We start from the raw sequence: 17,164 nt of genomic DNA, 5'->3' as shown, positions 1-17,164 counted from the left end.
TCTTCCTCCCCCTTGTTGGCCCCCTCGTCTCCAAAATATCTCCCACACACAAAGCTACCTCATGCCCATCAATTACTACATCAACTTTGATGGAGCTACGAGAAAGCTCCCATTCTTATCTTAGAACAGACCTTTTCTCTTGGCCACTTAAAGTGTGTATTACTTTGGTATATTGACCTCTTCTTGAACTTCACGTGTCCGATTTCTCCGAATTCAGGTTCACCAGAATGATTCCCATTGGTTCCCTCTTCTTGTATATCTTAGTTTAGATCTCCCCCCGTTTCCCAGGGGATGGTTATCCACAGTTGGCTTCTCTGGGTGTTGTTCTTTTCTCTTATATTATTATTTCCTCTTTTCTCCCCATAGTTTAAAGTAATTTCCTTAAAGGGGACTTTAATGCCAGGATTTCTACTGAGACAAGTTATTTGCATAACATACTGCTAATTTCTTGGCAACCTGTTGCATTCGTTATCCCCATTCCCTTCTATTTTGTGGAAGAGCTGTGTTGCTATGTGACCTCTTCTCGCGTCTCTGTTCGTTGTGGCCTGTGGTTCAGCATCTTTGGTTTCGTCTCCTGTTGGTGATATCCTTGTTCGTTGACAAGGCATCGGACACCCTGTGTCTGTTGATGCTCGGCGGTATTGGTAACGTTGTGGGGACCAACAGTCCATCACCGGTTTCCCATGGTCTCAAACACCACCTATGTTGGGCTCATGCCCCCCTGCTTTCTCTTGCTCTGTTTGCACCCTGGCTTTAGCATCCAAGTGTGTGTCTCTCTCTCTCTCTCTCCTCTCCTCTCCTCTCCTCTCCTCTCCCCCTCCCCCTCCCCCTCCCCCTCCCCCTCCCCCCCCCGTCTCAGGGTTTCTTGTGCTCAGCTGGCACCTGGGATCTGGCATTCCAGCCTCTCTCTTTGGTCCGTCTCTCTTGGTCTCTCGTGCTCCCATTTCAAGCGAATTTCAAACTCGTAGGCTTGTCGGCTTGTGCTGCCCCCGACAGCTCTGGATGTCGGACGTCCATTATTTAAACTACTAATACCAGTGTATGGACATTAAGATTTAATGGGACATGCTTCTTGTGGTTACCAGACATTTGGTCGAAAAAAATTGGTCGACCAGACAAATGGTCGAACCAATTTGGTCGAAAACCAAATGGTCGAATTTTTTTTTTTATTATTATTTTCACTCCTTTTTTTGGGGGGTCCCCCCCCCAACCCCCTTTTTTTTCTAAAAAACCCTTTTTTTTAAAAAAACGAAAACCCGAAAAATAAATATATAATTAAAAAAAAAAAATAGACCATTTGGTTTTCGACCAAATGTCATTCGACCAGTTTTAATTCGACCAAATGACTGGACACCGCTTCTTGTCTGTAAGATTCTTGCATCTATCCAGCGTTTCTTCGTCCCAGTTGTTAGGAGTCTCTATGGTGGCGGAACACCTCATGTAAGTGATAAGGTGGCTTTCTCTAAGGAGTTCCTGAGTCCTTGTCACCAAAGGGGGAGTCTCTCCCGGTGAGGTCCGACTTGCTTCTACCCCTAGGGAGGGTATTGCGGAGCAGGCTATCCTCCTAGCCTCACAGGCACAGCTCCCCCTTGGGGAGAAAGGACAATTCCCTCAATTCGTCACAACTGCCATCTACATCAGCAGCGATCCCAGATCCAGATATTGGGCTGCCATCCCGCCTCAGCAGCTATCCCAGACCCAGAGGGCCGTCATTAATCAAATATTGGGCTGCCATCCCGCCTCAGCAGCTATCCTAGACCTAGAGGGCTGTTATTAATCAAATATTGGGCTGCCATCCCGCCTCAGCAGCTATCCTAGACCTAGAGGGCTGTTATTAATCAAATATTGGGCTGCCATCCCGCCTCAGCAGCTATCCTAGACCCAGAGGGCTGTTATTAATCAAATATTGGGCTGCCATCCCGCCTCAGCAGCTATCCTAGACCCAGAGGGCTGTTATTAATCAAATATTGGGCTGCCATCCCGCCTCAGCAGCTATCCCAGACCCAGAGTGCTGTCATTGAACAGATATTGGGCTGCCATCCCGCCTCAGCAGCTATCCCAGACCCAGAGTGCTGTCATTGAACAGATATCGGGCTGCCATATCCCGCCTCAGCAGCTATCCCAGACCTAGAGGGCTGTTATTAATCAAATATTGGGCTGCCATTCCGCCTCAGCAGCTATCCTAGACCTAGAGGGCTGTTATTAATCAAATATTGGGCTGCCATCCCGCCTCAGCAGCTATCCTAGACCTAGAGGGCTGTTATTAATCAAATATTGGGCTGCCATCCCGCCTCAGCAGCTATCCTAGACCCAGAGGGCTGTTATTAATCAAATATTGGGCTGCCATCCCGCCTCAGCAGCTATCCCAGACCCAGAGTGCTGTCATTGAACAGATATTGGGCTGCCATCCCGCCTCAGCAGCTATCCCAGACCCAGAGTGCTGTCATTGAACAGATATTGGGCTGCCATCCCGCCTCAGCAGCTATCCCAGACCTAGAGGGCTGTTATTAATCAAATATTGGGCTGCCATCCCGCCTCAGCAGCTATCCTAGACCTAGAGGGCTGTTATTAATCAAATATTGGGCTGCCATCCCGCCTCAGCAGCTATCCTAGACCTAGAGGGCTGTTATTAATCAAATATTGGGCTGCCATCCCGCCTCAGCAGCTATCCTAGACCCAGAGGGCTGTTATTAATCAAATATTGGGCTGCCATCCCGCCTCAGCAGCTATCCCAGACCCAGAGTGCTGTCATTGAACAGATATTGGGCTGCCATCCCGCCTCAGCAGCTATCCCAGACCCAGAGTGCTGTCATTGAACAGATATTGGGCTGCCATCCCGCCTCAGCAGCTATCCCAGACCCAGAGTGCTGTCATTGAACAGATATTGGGCTGCCATCCCGCCTCAGCAGCTATCCCAGACTCAGAGTGCTGTTATTAATCATATATTGGGTTCTCCCCTCTGAATAAGTACAGACCGGTGCTCCATGACCAATCCCCATAACCAGCGCCGCACTCCGGATTCCTCAACACCAGAGGGTTTGCACCTGCATCTCCTGCTATCACACTAACAACCTCCCTCCCCCCTTTTTGCAGAGCCACAATCAATCAGACCATTAGAATGGCAGAAAAGTGCTATACAAGAACATTTACTGTAATTATGCCCTTGGAGGACGCACTGGGAGTTTGTCTTACTGCAAGATCTCAATCCATTTGAACTTGGCCAATGCTACCGTCTGCTCCTGGACTTCCACCCTCCACCCCATCTTTCTCCAGACATCACCTAAATCATTTTATAGCAGGCGTTAAAATCCAACCCGCTAAGGGACCTCAGAGCTAATTACGGCACCGCAGAATTGCGGTGCCGTAATTAGCGCCTTCCCCATTCCCATAGAGCCCTATGGGGCAGAAATGGGAATGGGGAAGGGAAATGGCGGAAGGGGGATTTACCGCCCCTCCAACCTTGGAATGGGGCGGTAAATCCCCTTTCCGCCAAGGCGGTGCCGGTATTTTACCGGCATGAGCCATGGCGCTAATAGCACCATGGCTCACCGCCTACCGTGTAATGTGGCCCTCTGTGTATCAATTATTCTTAAAAGAGCTTTACTGAAGGGTCAACCTGGTCCGCAACAGAATGAATTGCTTCATTGTTTAGCGTGAGTGGCATCACCAACTCTGCTCTGACACACATGGCAGATGCAAGGAGAGTGGGTTTAGAGAATATGGACAGTGAGAGCAGGGTTCTGGGTAAGGTGGCGTGGATTCATGGAGGAGATAATCCAAAGACTAGCGACAGCGAGAGCCAGGCATCTATGGGGTTAAGTCGAGGCAGGAGACTATTACAGATTGGAGACAGCGAGTGCCGGGCTAGAGTTTAGATGGATTTAAGAATATACAAGGCATAATGAGGTTAGAGACAGCAAGAGCTGGGCTAAACGGATCTGCGTGATCCTTCAGTCACAGAAAAGTCTGTGATGGAAAAGTTTGCATGGGAAATGTACGCACCACCAAAGGTGCGTACATTTCCCATGCAAACAAACATTGCAAATCACTACATTACCCCCACCCACAACACACCCCCACCCACAACACCCCCCCACCCACATCCCACAACACATCCACACCCCCAACATAAACATACCCTACTTACCTTTTCTTCAGGCTGTCTCCCTGCGGCGCCAGTTCCCTTTCACTTCCGTGATCGGGAACCAGCGCTGCAGGGTTTTCCCCCGCAAACCCGCTCACTATACTTTAAAGTATAGTGAGCGGGGTGAGCGGGGGCTACCACTGCATCCCCCGTTTTGTTTTTACATTTTTTTTTTTCCCCTCGGGTGTACTGCGGGGGTGCCCCCCGCAACACCCCGCTCACTATACCACACAGTATAGTGAGTGGGGTGTTGAGGGGGGACATCCCTGCAGTCTTTTTTTTTTAACTTACCTTCAACGCAGGCTACCACCAAAGGTTCAAACTTTTGGTGTCCAAACCTTTGGTGGTAGCATGCATTGAAGGACTTTTTGTACAGTCAGACCTTTTTTTCGGTCTGATCGTACAATTCCGGCCGAACGATAGGTGTGGTTAAGTAGATGCAGGAAGGTTCAGCAATTAGGGGCAGTGAATGCTGGGTTAGCAGATAGACAGAGTTAACCAGGTGACCAGAGAAACAAGACACCACTTTTACAAGAAGTTACATGGACGACTACAAAGCAGGGTCTTATCCCAGTCTAGAAACAGATAATCAGGCTGCTGAAAACTACCAGAGATTAGAACAGGGGTCTGCAACTCAAAAATCGCCAGTTTTGAACTACAACTCCCATGATCCCTCGCCATAGACTATGCTGGCTAAGACTGAAGAGAGTTGTAGCCTAAAACAAAGGGAGAGCCAAGGGTTGCAGACTCCTAGATTAGAGACAGTTCCCGTTGTGCAGAGCTCAAGGGGTGAAATTGGGTTAATTGGATGGCCAGGGTTTAGAGAAGGCCAGAGTCTAAGAATGCTGGAGGTGTTCCGAGATTATAGATATTTTCTCAGGAACAGGCGGAGGACAGAGATTCTGGGCCAATCAGGCATCTTATTCCTGCAATTCTAAGCAAATGGCCACATTGCGCTCACCTGTGCAACAATAAGGGTTTTCCTGCTTGGGGTCCTGATAAGCCACGTCCCAGGAGTGGTCTTCTTCTTTAATTCTGGCTGTCCGCTCATGTCCTGTAGTAAGAGAATAATCGGAATGTTACTGCAGTCTGCATGGCAAGGACACAAGCAATGTTGATATTAAGTTTCTTCTTATTTTTAGGATGGTATTTGAGATACAACAGTGCAGGGACCTAACAAAGTGAGAGGGGAAGGCAGGCAATTGGGCAAATCGCCCAGTTTCAGGTTAGGTGGTTAGTGGAGGGTGGGTGGACCTAGGCTTTAGGGAGGAGCCATTCCCTGAAGAGGAGTGTCTGGAGCTCCTTCCTGAAAAGCTGAAATGAAGGGGTGCGTCTCCTGTTGATGTGGAAGAGAATCGAGACTCTGGTGGCGTATACCGAGACGGGCGGTCTTCGGGTTCTTTCCTTCCTGCGAGCTGAAGTAACCACATGTCCTTACTACTGGTGGATCGTAGGCATCTGGAGATGCAGAGTTTCTCAGTGAAGTAATTGGTTATTTATAACACACTTAATACCCAGAGGTTTCTAAGCGTGGACCCGGGGATTGAACCTGTGTTGCCCTGCGTTGTCTTGCTTCCTAGGCGAGCGCGTTGCCCCTGAGCTATACTCCCAAGTAGCCTGGGGACTTCAGAGTGACAGCCTTATAGATGAAGCAACAGGATTTGAAGATGGATGTGGTCAAATGTGCTGAGTTGTGCTGCTGCATTTAGGACACATCCCAGGGGGGCCATCAAAAAACACGTTACCACCATCCAGGTGGAAGAGGATCAAGACTTGCACAGCGGATCTGAAGTTGTTTTCTGGGATAAAGGGCTTGATTTTCTGCAGAAGAGAAAGTTGGGACCAAGCCGTTTGTGTCTTCCTTGCAATGTGCCATATGAAGGCGAGGTGCCTGCCGATGCCAAACCCAAGGGACCTGGGGCAGGCGGCCATCTGGGATGCAAAGCCATAGACGTTTATAGCAGAGAGTCAGGTCTAGAGGTCGGGGTGTTCGTCAGCAGTAGGAATTCAGTCTAGGAGTGGTTGAGCTTAAGGTAAGCAGGACTGGATCAACGTGTCGCAGGCATCGAGCCTGTGGATGTCTTTGATGGAGGATATCTTGAGGTAGATCTGCGTGTCATCTGCGTATTGCAGGATGTTGTGTGGAGCAAGGAGGTTTCTGAGTGGTTCCATGCAACGATTGAAGATCACGTGGGGGCGAGGTGTACAGGGTGGATCCTTGAGGTACTCCACAGTAGGGTAGTGTTGATGAATTGGAGGAATCCATTTGTACAAACTATTCCCAATTGGTAAAAGTCTCAACCCCAATTTTCTGCATATATATAGGTAGGGGGGGGGTAAAGTGTATAAAAAATGTATAGGGGTAAGGTGAGGGGGCTGTGGGTGTCTCCCCCCACATATATATATATATTTGCAGATTGTTTTTAAAAAACAACTGTTTGGGAGTCGAACCTTTGGGTTCGGTAAAATCACACAGATCCTACCCAATTAGCAATGTCATATTTGAAGCAGCCGAGGACGACGCCGTTGATCCCCATGCGACAATGTACATTGTCTGGGAGTGTCTGGTGGTCTACTGTGTCAAATGCTGCGAAGAAGTCCAGGATACCCAGGATGCAAGGATGGTCATCATTGAGGATTTTAAGGGAATTGTCGATCACCTTGATGGTAGCAGTTCTGTGCTATTTATGTCAGATGTTTTGTATTCTTGTTGTATCACTTTACGTCCTTGGGGTGTAAAACCATTCCAGAGGCTTCCTGTCACCACCCAAAATGGCTGCATTTTTTTACTTCGCAGTTCAGCGTGTGGTCATCAGTTTGCTTTTATTAATGGGGGTCACATTGGGGGCACAAGAGCAAAGGAGTGCAGATACCTTGCTCTTGGGGAACACTCACACTCAACATACCCTCTGGTCTCCCAAAAGTGGTTCTCCAAACATTTTCAGCCGTTGGGAGGAAATTCGGGAAGCACATTTACTTTGGTTCCATGCATTTGTTACAATCCTGACACCTGTGCAAAGTTAATACACAAAGAAAATGTTGCATCTCAGAATCACTAACATCACTGATCTCCAGGACCCTGGAGGTGTGGTTGCCTGGTGCAAACGTTCCAAGTAGGATAGCGTGAAAGGAGCTCCGAGCTCACGCCTCCTTCTCAATCATATCCAAGACACGCCACTCCCTCTACAGAGTTCTTACAAAACGTCCATTATTGGAGCCAGGGTCTTTGCTTTGAAGCCATTAAACAGTCCATCAGAAACATTATACAGCCAACATACAAGTTTCCCAGTCACAAAGATACAATGTAAATGCCAAATGCCAAGCACAAAATGTACGTTTTGTGTTCCCTGTGCAGAATTAACAGATCTCAGAGCTGCATATCGGAATTCTATAGATGTAAACACGTTACACTGAGTACAAGCTTGTGAGGGCAGCAAATAGAAAAGCATTGAATGGTCCGAATCACAACTTGTACATTTGTGAGAGGTGTAAGGACCTAGGGCAGAAAGCTTTTTGGTCAAGCACATGAGGTAACACATCCCTGGGGCACACTGCCATGTTTTCCAAGCAAACCATTTGAAATTGTACCTCAAATCCATGTGGGACCTGACTTAGATTTGTTCACAAAAGTGTGATGTAATAACGCCTTTCTGTTGGCAAATTAATACTTTTCTTTGGATAAAACCATCACCAGGTCCCAAAAAGTCATCAATGATTTTATATTTCACAATCGCACACCAAACATTATGTGATACGAGAGGAGGTGGTTAAAGAAAATGCAAACACGGGCACCAATCTTTAAACTGGAAAGATAGGAGATCAGTGAATAGTCCTCAAGGCTCCACAGCGCAAAGGTGGGCTATCAGACTGGAATATGCACCCCCCAGCAACAGCTACTGGAAGCAGAGATGGGTGTGAACCATGTTATGCACCAACTGGAGTGGGTTGGGGAACTGACATCTTTGGATCATCGGGAAGGAGGGATATAAACCCAACTGCAGCCTCCACGTAGATGCGTTCTAAAGAAAGGTTCTCGTGCACGTGTTGAAAGTCAGTGCTCATGTTCATTACTGCCCTTGTGCATGTCTATACATGTGTATGTGCACATCTGTGAGGCAAACCTAACGCAGATCTTTGTCTCTGTGGCGAAGATAAGCAGTCCCGTTTCCGTTAGGGTACTGATGCAACACTCCCCTCTCACACTCACTTGCAGAACGACCATTGCTGTGTCTTCTCTCCAAGTCCTGTTCATCCACAGAGTCCACACTGTCCCTTCCTTTGGCCTTTAGAGAAAAGACAGAGGTTGCAATCACGGGCCCTGTTTGAAAAGCAGAAAGAAGGCGTGAGTGATGTACCCCTACAGTGTCCCAGCGACTACCAAACTATTCTGCACAAATAGGATTTCCAGCTCTTCCCACAGCTTGGAAGGAAATCTGCCACTCATTTCCGCATGTGGCAAACACATTTTTTGCCATGCTCTTTCAGTAGCTTCCGAGACTGGCACGATTCCCTGTTCTGTTCCCTGGGCTGAGAAAGTACCCTATCTATTTTAAGGTCATGTGAGGACATCATGTGGACTTCCCTCACTTTTCCTGGGCCTTGCATCTGGCTCTTCCAATCTACTTAGGATCGTTCTATTCTATGGGGAATGTTTCATCTGTTCATGGAACAGAGACCATGACACCATCCTACCATTTCAGAGCTCAGTCTGCCCTTGCAAGAATCCGACAGAAACGAATGTCGACCGAGTCAAATTCCATGTGCTCCATTTCCCCTCTGCCTCTTGCAGCCACTTGATTAAGCTACAGAAGGCATGTATTTGCAACATATAGGCAATATACACAATTATAATAAATATACAAAAATAAATAACAAGTCGTCCATTATAGAGAGAAACTCATTTTATGTATCCAACAATGCCCAACCAGGATGCCTTTTCCTTTATCCTCGGTATATAGGTACATTTCTATGGACTTCTTCTCCAGGATGCTGTAATCCGCTGCCAACGAAGCCATTGATGGTCATTAACTAGACCTTTCCACTGCATCAAGCACATCTCATTTCCTGCTGAGTTGGATCCTTTGATGAAAAGATCTCATAAACCAATACAGTTATGAATTATATGCCAAGTGGCTGCCACTGCATACACTACTTTTTGAAGCCATTTCTTTTTGTTTTTGGGTTCCTACCCTGTTGACTGTACTGTATTTCAACCAATGCATGGGGCCTCATTACGAACCTGGCGTTAAGGGCTTAACAGCGCCGTAAAAGGGGTCGGCGCCGTTAAACCCTTAATGCCTGATTATGAGGTGCCTTTGCGGGAGCCGACCTTAACGGCTGGTTTTTCCAGCTGTTAAAGTAAGGACCCGCAAAGGGACTTTGGTGCTAATAACGGTACTGCAATTTGCGGTACCGTTATTAGCGCCTTCCCCATTCCCATTGAGCCCTATGGGGCAAAAATGGGAATGGGGAAGGGCCATGGCGGCATGGGGAATTACCGCCCCACCAACCTCGTTATGGGGTGGTAATTCCCCATTCCGCCATGGCGGACTCCGGCATGGACAATGGTGCTAATAGCACCAAGGTCCTCCGCATGGGTCGTAATGAGGCCCATTGTCTACAAAAGGAACGGCATATCAGTAAAAAGCAGTGAGGTCGCTCTAAACCATTGTTCATTGTAAAACATAGAATGAAACCAGAAGCCCAGAACTGTGACGGGAGAGAGCATTGTAAACATCACGCAACCTTGGGAAAAAGGTCAGAGCAAAGTTACCCAGTGAGAGCAAAGTCTGCTGGATTTCTTTCATCACATTACTGTACAGTTCTTCCTGCCATTCATGCAAAAGCTTCCACTCTTCTTTAGAGAAGCAGGCAGCGACGTCCTGGAACGTGATGGGGACCTGGAATATTGAGTCAAACAAGAATGAGGTTCTGTAGATTTAGACATTTCTTATTAGGCTTCATATAAAGCACATCTTTAACAACATTTATAGCAGTAATTGTTGAGGTGATATACACATCACATCAACAACTAATGTTATCCCCTAACAACAAGGCCTGAACGGCCATAAACACCAGGATACCAGTAAGTGTTCTGTAAGGAAGGCATGGTATCCAACAGTAAAAACAGACACAAGTGATCACAGTTCAAGGGTGTTTATTGAACTTCAATTGGGTTTGAAAAACGCCCATCTAATCCTAAAGCTAAAGATGGGAGCAAGCTACGACCATCAAATAATAATTATAACCTAGTCGAGTCTGTTAAAATAAAAGGGCCTATACTAATAAACCTATTGCCAATCCTTAATTCTAAATACAAATAGTGTGGGAAACAGTGTTATGCAAAAGAAAGATGTTCAACAAATGATATGTCAGGATATTCAAACCGTTGGCTTCCCTTTCCCACGTTTTCAGCACTGGACAAGTCGGCACACTTGAGTTTAGCACTGTCTCTGGCTTCTCTAGCACAAGGATGCAGTTCAAAACCTCATTATCAGGACCTTCTCTGTTAAAGTCTCTTTGCCATTCAAAGGGCCTCATTACACGGTAGGCGGTAAGGGTTTACCGGTACCAGTATTTTACCGGTACCAGTAAACCCTACCGCCTTACTACGAGGTCCCTTTGCGGGTTGGGGAATTTAACGCCTGCTTTTTGCAGGCGTTAAAAACCAACCCACAAAGGGACCAGGGAGCTAATTACGGTACCGCAATTTGCGGTACCGTAATTAGCGCCTTCCCCATTCCCATAGAGCCCTATGGGGCAAAGATGGGAATGGGGAAGGGCAATGGGGGAAGGGGGAATTACCGCCCCACCAACCTTGGAATAGGGCGGTAATTCCCCTTTCCACCAAGGCGGTGCCGGTATTTTACCGGGGTGCTAATAGCACCTTGGTCCACCGCCATCCGTGTAATGAGGCCCAAAGTCTCTTATTTCAGAGGGCCTGATGCAAGATGACAAACATTAAAGTTCCTTTCTGCTTAGGATTTCACATGTACAACTCGGGTGATTTTCGGTTCACCCCCGGTAATCCTCTGCCGTGCTCAGGCCCACTTTAACACAAAGCTTTCAATTCATCTCCCTCCGCCGGGCTCAGACCAACTTTATCTACTTTTCCAAGTTTTTTTTACTTCAAAAATCGAAAACTTTCTACTGTGCACGGGATTTTGCTACATCCGTCACAGGAACACTTGTGAAAATGTCATTCCGTGTCATTAGAATTAGCCTAGCTGCACACATTGAACTATGATCCTCAGACTCCATCTCTGTCAGTTTGTTCCCTTTTTAGGTTTTCATATGGTCTGCGAAATGCTGCTCACAGCACAGCCCGAAAGGCCAGGGAATGCATTCTGTAAAATATGCGTAGCTAATGGAATTTACCAGTTTAGCTTCAAGCCTTGAACACACAGACATGAACACAGATAAAGGGTTGTTATGAGTGTTCCTGGCTCCTCATTCTGCAAGGCTAATTCTTCCATTAGAGATTAAGTGCAGCACAATAGATGCCATATTTATTTCTGAAAGCCTCTACTCCCGGACTGAGATGCAGAATGACCTTTCAGACAATATCAAAACAAAAATAATGAAGCACAAGGAACGTTACCTTGTGCAGAGGACAGAACAAATTCCTCAACTCTGCCCTGAGACCGTAAATTGTCTGAAGGATGACGTTGCGGAATGCACTGCGCCTTGTCATGGCAAATGTCTGCATTGCACGGGTCATAGCTATGTATTTTTGTTGTGCAGCCGGGGCAGAAAATAAGTCTACTTAAGGCTGGCCGTCCCTCATATGTGGGCTAAATTTCTCTATGATTATGTACAGTTCTAGATGAACCTGGGTCCCGTGCTTAAGCGTGAAATAAACGTTGCGATATTCTTGCTTTGTGACTGGTGTGTCTTCATTCCTTTGCAGTTACTCAGATTACAGACTAAGAAATGGTGCCCAACGTTGGGCAATTTCCTGGTAATAACCCATCGCTTTGAGAGGACAGAGCGGGCGGACTGGGACCAGAGTATTGGGGGACCGTACAAGTAAGAGAAGCTATCCTCGCAGATTGCTACTAGTGATCCTTGTTTGCCCCGCTACGCCCAGAGGTTGTTACAGCGAGATTCCCTGACCAGACCAGAGACTGTGTTGCGTATTTTGGGAGAACACCAGGCACAAATTCGATTTGATGGGGGGATTGATTTGTTTGATCAGGTGAGTTTTTTCAAACTGAAACTGTCTAGATATTTGATTAACAGAGCATATTAAGTAATATATTTGCCAGGTAAAAGTCAGTATTTTTGAATTATGCCTGGTTTCACTAAACTGTTGACTTGTTGGGCCACGCTTTGTTGTTGCAGAATGACAGTGCATAGCCACCCGGCGCCACCGGAAGGTGCACCTGCGTATGATATGTACGTGAAGTTTGGACTAGGAGCTATAGTGTTTAATGATATTTGGCATCACCAGACCAGACATGAAGCGGAACTTCAGCGGCCGTTGCTAGGGAATTATGAATTGTCTAGAATTCAGTACCTTGAATCAGTACTATTGAGTAAGAAACAAAGACCTCTGGCTTTTGATGCCGTTAGGGACTGGCATAAGGAAGCAACCCAACATCTCAAAAGTAGGGAAAAATGTGCACGGAAACATATTACCCAGGCTGCGAAGGCATTAGCACATGATCAACAGAAACAAGGACAGGCATTAAGGGAAATGGATAGAAAGTTCGAATTAGGAGGTACAGAAAATATACCCATCAAAATAATTGCATGCATCTGATGAATTAATAAAGAAATTGTTGAATGAAAGGAGACTATCTCCTACCGCACCTCCTCCCTATGTTTCGCCACCTGCCATGCCAGCACAGCCACCATTACTAGCATCCGACGTCACACACTCTGACAGTTGCCCACTACCCCCTGTGAACAGTGACTCGTAGTACAGTACCCCCTGGATGAAGAAAGGCATTACAGCAATGGGCAGAATTATATATACAGGAAGGCAACAAAACCGCCGCTTTAGGTTCCCTGCCAGCTCATGGAGGTATCCCTGAACATAAAGGTATTGATAGAGCTAATGGGGCAATATTTGGCTCAGATTTGGGGTGATCTTACTGATACCGCTGCTCCAAGGGAGCTGCAGGATTTGAATTTTATGTCATGCACTAGAGACACACCTTTGATATTACATGAGCATTTGTGGAAATTATTTACCTTTAAATGAGAACTAGACCAATTAAAATTAGATAGAGAGGTGCCACAAACATCCTATGTCCAGAAAAGATTTTTAACTGCACTAAAAACTGCGAGTGAAGAGATGCGTATTTGTACAAGAGACACACTTAGATGGATCACAGATGCCTCTATCTCAGCTATCGATATTCATGACACCTTTAGTCAATATTCTCCCTCCATGCAAAGAAAGGTATTAGAAGTTATGGTTGAATATTTACAAGACTAATGTCTCAATAAAAATGTATGCTGTCCTGCAGATATTATGATAATATACAAACACATTGTTTCTAATGACACTCCGCTTACTTTATTGTCTCTCGACCTAGCTTTGCTCCTTAATAAACGGTCAGAGTTTCCCACTGCACAGCTACCCATGAGGGAGGCTCCTCCCACTCGTGTGCCTAAAGTAGAAATACCTGCCATCGACGGAGCAGCTGCCACAACTATTCCTGCACACTACATTTCACAGTTTGATCATGTTCCATTCTCGCAGCAGGAAGTTAACACCCCTAAACAGTCTATCCCTGACATTAGAAAGAATCCCACACGGTTCTATAAAGAAATAGAGTCTGTTTTGAACCTGTCAGTGTTCACTTTAGGAGACATAGGGCCTCATTACAAGTCAGCCGGTCCAGAAACAACGGTGGCGGTCAATCCGACGCCACTGTTGTTTCCGGACCGGCTGATTCAGAGTCCTGCAGGCAAGAGGTGTCACTCCCGCCAGATCTGACTTGGTGGGAGTAACAGCACCCGCCTGCAGGCAGATATGGAAACACCAGCTCTGTCATAGACGGAACCGGTGTTTTCATGGTCCCCATCCCCATGGAGTCCTTTAGGACTCCAATCTGAATGGGGCTTAACAGAATTCCGCCTCCAGAATTACTGGGTCACGGGGGTTGAAATGCCCCGGTGATTCCGGCAATCACAGAGGCAGAATGGAATAACCGTTCTGGCGGCAGCCTGCCGGTTTTTCTGGCACGACTACCGCCGGACTCGTAATGAGGCCCATAGACTAGTCATTTCCTGTTATCTTGCCGGCAGATTGATGGAAACAGATTAGGTCCGTAGACGATGCAACTGTTATGGGAGATACATGGGCTGCATTAGAACTTTCTGATAGGTCAAGAAAAGCTGGCGTGAAACCCAAAGAACGTATTAATGTTACCAAATCACATTGTAGCCAAACTTAAGACTCTTGTGCCTGAGGAAAGAATAATTTGGGATAAATTAACTGCACGCGTGCAAGGGAAAATAGAGGGGGCTACAGAGTATTTTAACAGGTTTGAGCAAGTATTTTCAGATTTCAGTGGCCAGGATTTGAGTTCTGAACCAGGAAAAAGATTATTTGTTGACAAATTTGTACGTTGGTTATTGCCCGACATTCAGTCACAAATCACAGCCTCTGAAAGTGCATGGCAGACTAACTCGCAATCTGAAATCCTGCATATGGCTCAGTATTATGTGAACAGAATGAACACTGAGAAGGAAAAGACTGAAAAGAAAAAGGTTGACTTAAAAACAAGGGTGCTCTTGCAACAAATTGCAAGAGGACCACGTGGAGGTAATACTCAGAGAGGACAGTTTAGCCCGCAAACAGGGACAATAAATATAAATAAATGTGCATATTGTAAACTGGAGGGCACAATGTCCGATCCTCCAGCAGAGAGAGAATGGAATGCCAGGTAGAAGGTCAAGAGCACGTAGCAATGGCATGCAAGGGCCAAATAGAAATCTGTTTCCCCAGAACCAACAAGGAGATGGCAATACAGGGAACCAAGATGGGCAGCAAAATACTAGAAGCACAGATGTGTTTGACAATGCTACACACACATATTTTACTGAAGATTTCACATCCAATGACATTTTGTCCCACTAGGACAGCTCGAAGCAGGGTCTGTAACCTATTCCTATCCCCATAGACAAGAAGGGACCCTACGTAGATATGAAAGTTGGGGATAGGGCGCACACATTGTTGGTGGACACAGGAGCGCAGAAATGCTCTATTGACCACGCAAAGGTTCCAGATATTCCCCTGTCAGGGCAACAAAATGTATCAGTAGGGTTCTCTGGTACTCCAGTAGTAAGTCCGGTCTCTAAACCAGTGCCAATTTCTTTGGGATCTTTCACTGACTTGTGTCCATTCTTATTGACAACCAACTGCGGTGAAAATCTGCAGGGATTGAATTTGTTGAAAAATATTGCACGCAGTGATTTACTGCTCTCCAGATGGAGTGTACTTGACCATTTCCCCCCAGCAGAATTCCACCTCACAGTTCATGGCTTTACCTTTACCCAGTGAGTTGCACCAAGTACCGACACATTTATGGGCAATAAATGATAACGATGTAGGAATTCTGGACTTTGAACCTGTGCGTATTGTTTTAAAAACTGGTATTACAATGCCTTGTATTCCACAGTATAAAGTTTCAGTTTATGCCGAACAGGCCTTTAAAAGTATTGTCTCCGATTTAATGCATCAAGGTGTGATTGAGGAGATCTCTGGTAGCACATGCAATAGCCCTGTTTTGCCTGTTTATAAGAAAGGTAACAATGCTTTACCCTACTGCTTGTTATTGATCTGCGCGCGATTAACGAGGTAGTAGCACCTCAGTTTCCCATTGTTCCTGACATCACTAGCATTCTCACTACGATTCCAGCAACGGCTATGCATTTTGCAGTACTTGATCTGAAAATTGAATTTAGCATCTCCATTCATTCAGATGGCAGATATTTGTTTGCTTTTTCTCTCAGGGGTCGATCTTTCTCTTTCACCAGAATACTGCAAGGGTACACTGAGAGTACTAGTATTTACACTAGAGCCATCAAGGAACAACTAGACATGCTGGAATTACCTTCCACTTGCACACTTGTGCAATACATAGATGACTTACTTGTTGCTGCAGATTCAGGAAGTACTATTTTGTTACTGAATATTTATCTGATGATGGTCATAAGGCTTCTTTAAAGAAATTCCAATATTGTCAACAGGAAGTCACCTATTTAGGCCATCTCCTGACGAAGGAGGGTAGGCGCATTCCACCTGAAAGAATAGAAAGCATCTCCGATACGGCGAAACCAAATACCCAGAAGGAAGTTAGGGCATTTATCAGAATGGCTTCCGATTGCAGGAAATGGATTCCATATTTTTCACTTTTGATTAAACCTTTGTTGACATTGACAAGGAAAGACGTACCGTTACGTCTACCTTGGGATACAGATTGTCAGGACGCTTTTGAGCTTCTCAAAACAGCTCTATGCTCTGCACCAATATTGGGCACACCAAAGTATAACAAGGAATGTTTGTGCATGAGAGTGACAGATGCGCTTTGGCTGTTTTATCACAGGAACATGGAGGAAGGAATTGGCAATGCAGCTATTTTTCCTCCACGTTAGACCCCGTTGCATATGCTTCGCCGAAATGTCTCAAAGCTGCGGCTGCCGTCGCCTCAGTAAAACAATGGGCCTCATTACGACCCAGACGGTAAGTTACCGCCTGGGCCGTGACTTTACCACCATGGCGTAAACTACGTTTACGCCATGGTGGTTGGCGGATTTACCGCCCCATTCCAACCTTGGCGGGGCGGTAAATCCCCATTTTCCCATTTACCCTTCCCCATTCCCATTTTGCCCCATAGGGCATAATGGGAGTGGGGAAGGCGTTAATTACGCCACCGTAAATTACGGTGGCGTAATTAACTCCATGGTCCCTTAGCGCCATGGATTTTAACACCTGCTAAAAGCAGGTGTTAAAATCTCCATGGCGCTAAGGGACCTCGTACTCAGGCGGTAAGGGTTGGCGCT

General features: G+C 46.3%; 1 protein-coding gene across 3 annotated transcripts in view; it reads right to left on the bottom strand.

The window, feature by feature from the left end:
• LOC138564392 (zinc finger protein interacting with ribonucleoprotein K-like) overlaps positions 1-17,164 on the bottom strand; it is a 195,734-nt gene that overhangs the window by 156,696 nt on the left and 21,874 nt on the right. For all 3 annotated transcript variants that reach the window (XM_069642907.1, XM_069642908.1, XM_069642906.1), the window contains exons 2-4: positions 9,918-10,044; positions 8,352-8,462; positions 5,106-5,198 (exon numbers count right to left, since the gene is read on the bottom strand). In XM_069642907.1, coding sequence (XP_069499008.1) covers positions 5,106-5,198; positions 8,352-8,462; positions 9,918-10,044 — 331 coding nt within the window. The remainder of the gene's footprint in view (positions 1-5,105; positions 5,199-8,351; positions 8,463-9,917; positions 10,045-17,164) is intronic.

Source organism: Ambystoma mexicanum, chromosome 1p (genome assembly GCF_040938575.1).
Source record: "Ambystoma mexicanum isolate Mex_15411 chromosome 1p, UKY_AmexF1_1, whole genome shotgun sequence".
NCBI classification, from domain to species: Eukaryota; Metazoa; Chordata; class Amphibia; order Caudata; family Ambystomatidae; genus Ambystoma; species Ambystoma mexicanum.
Note: the sequence above shows the minus strand (reverse complement) of the source record. Positions and strands in the feature narration are given on the sequence as shown.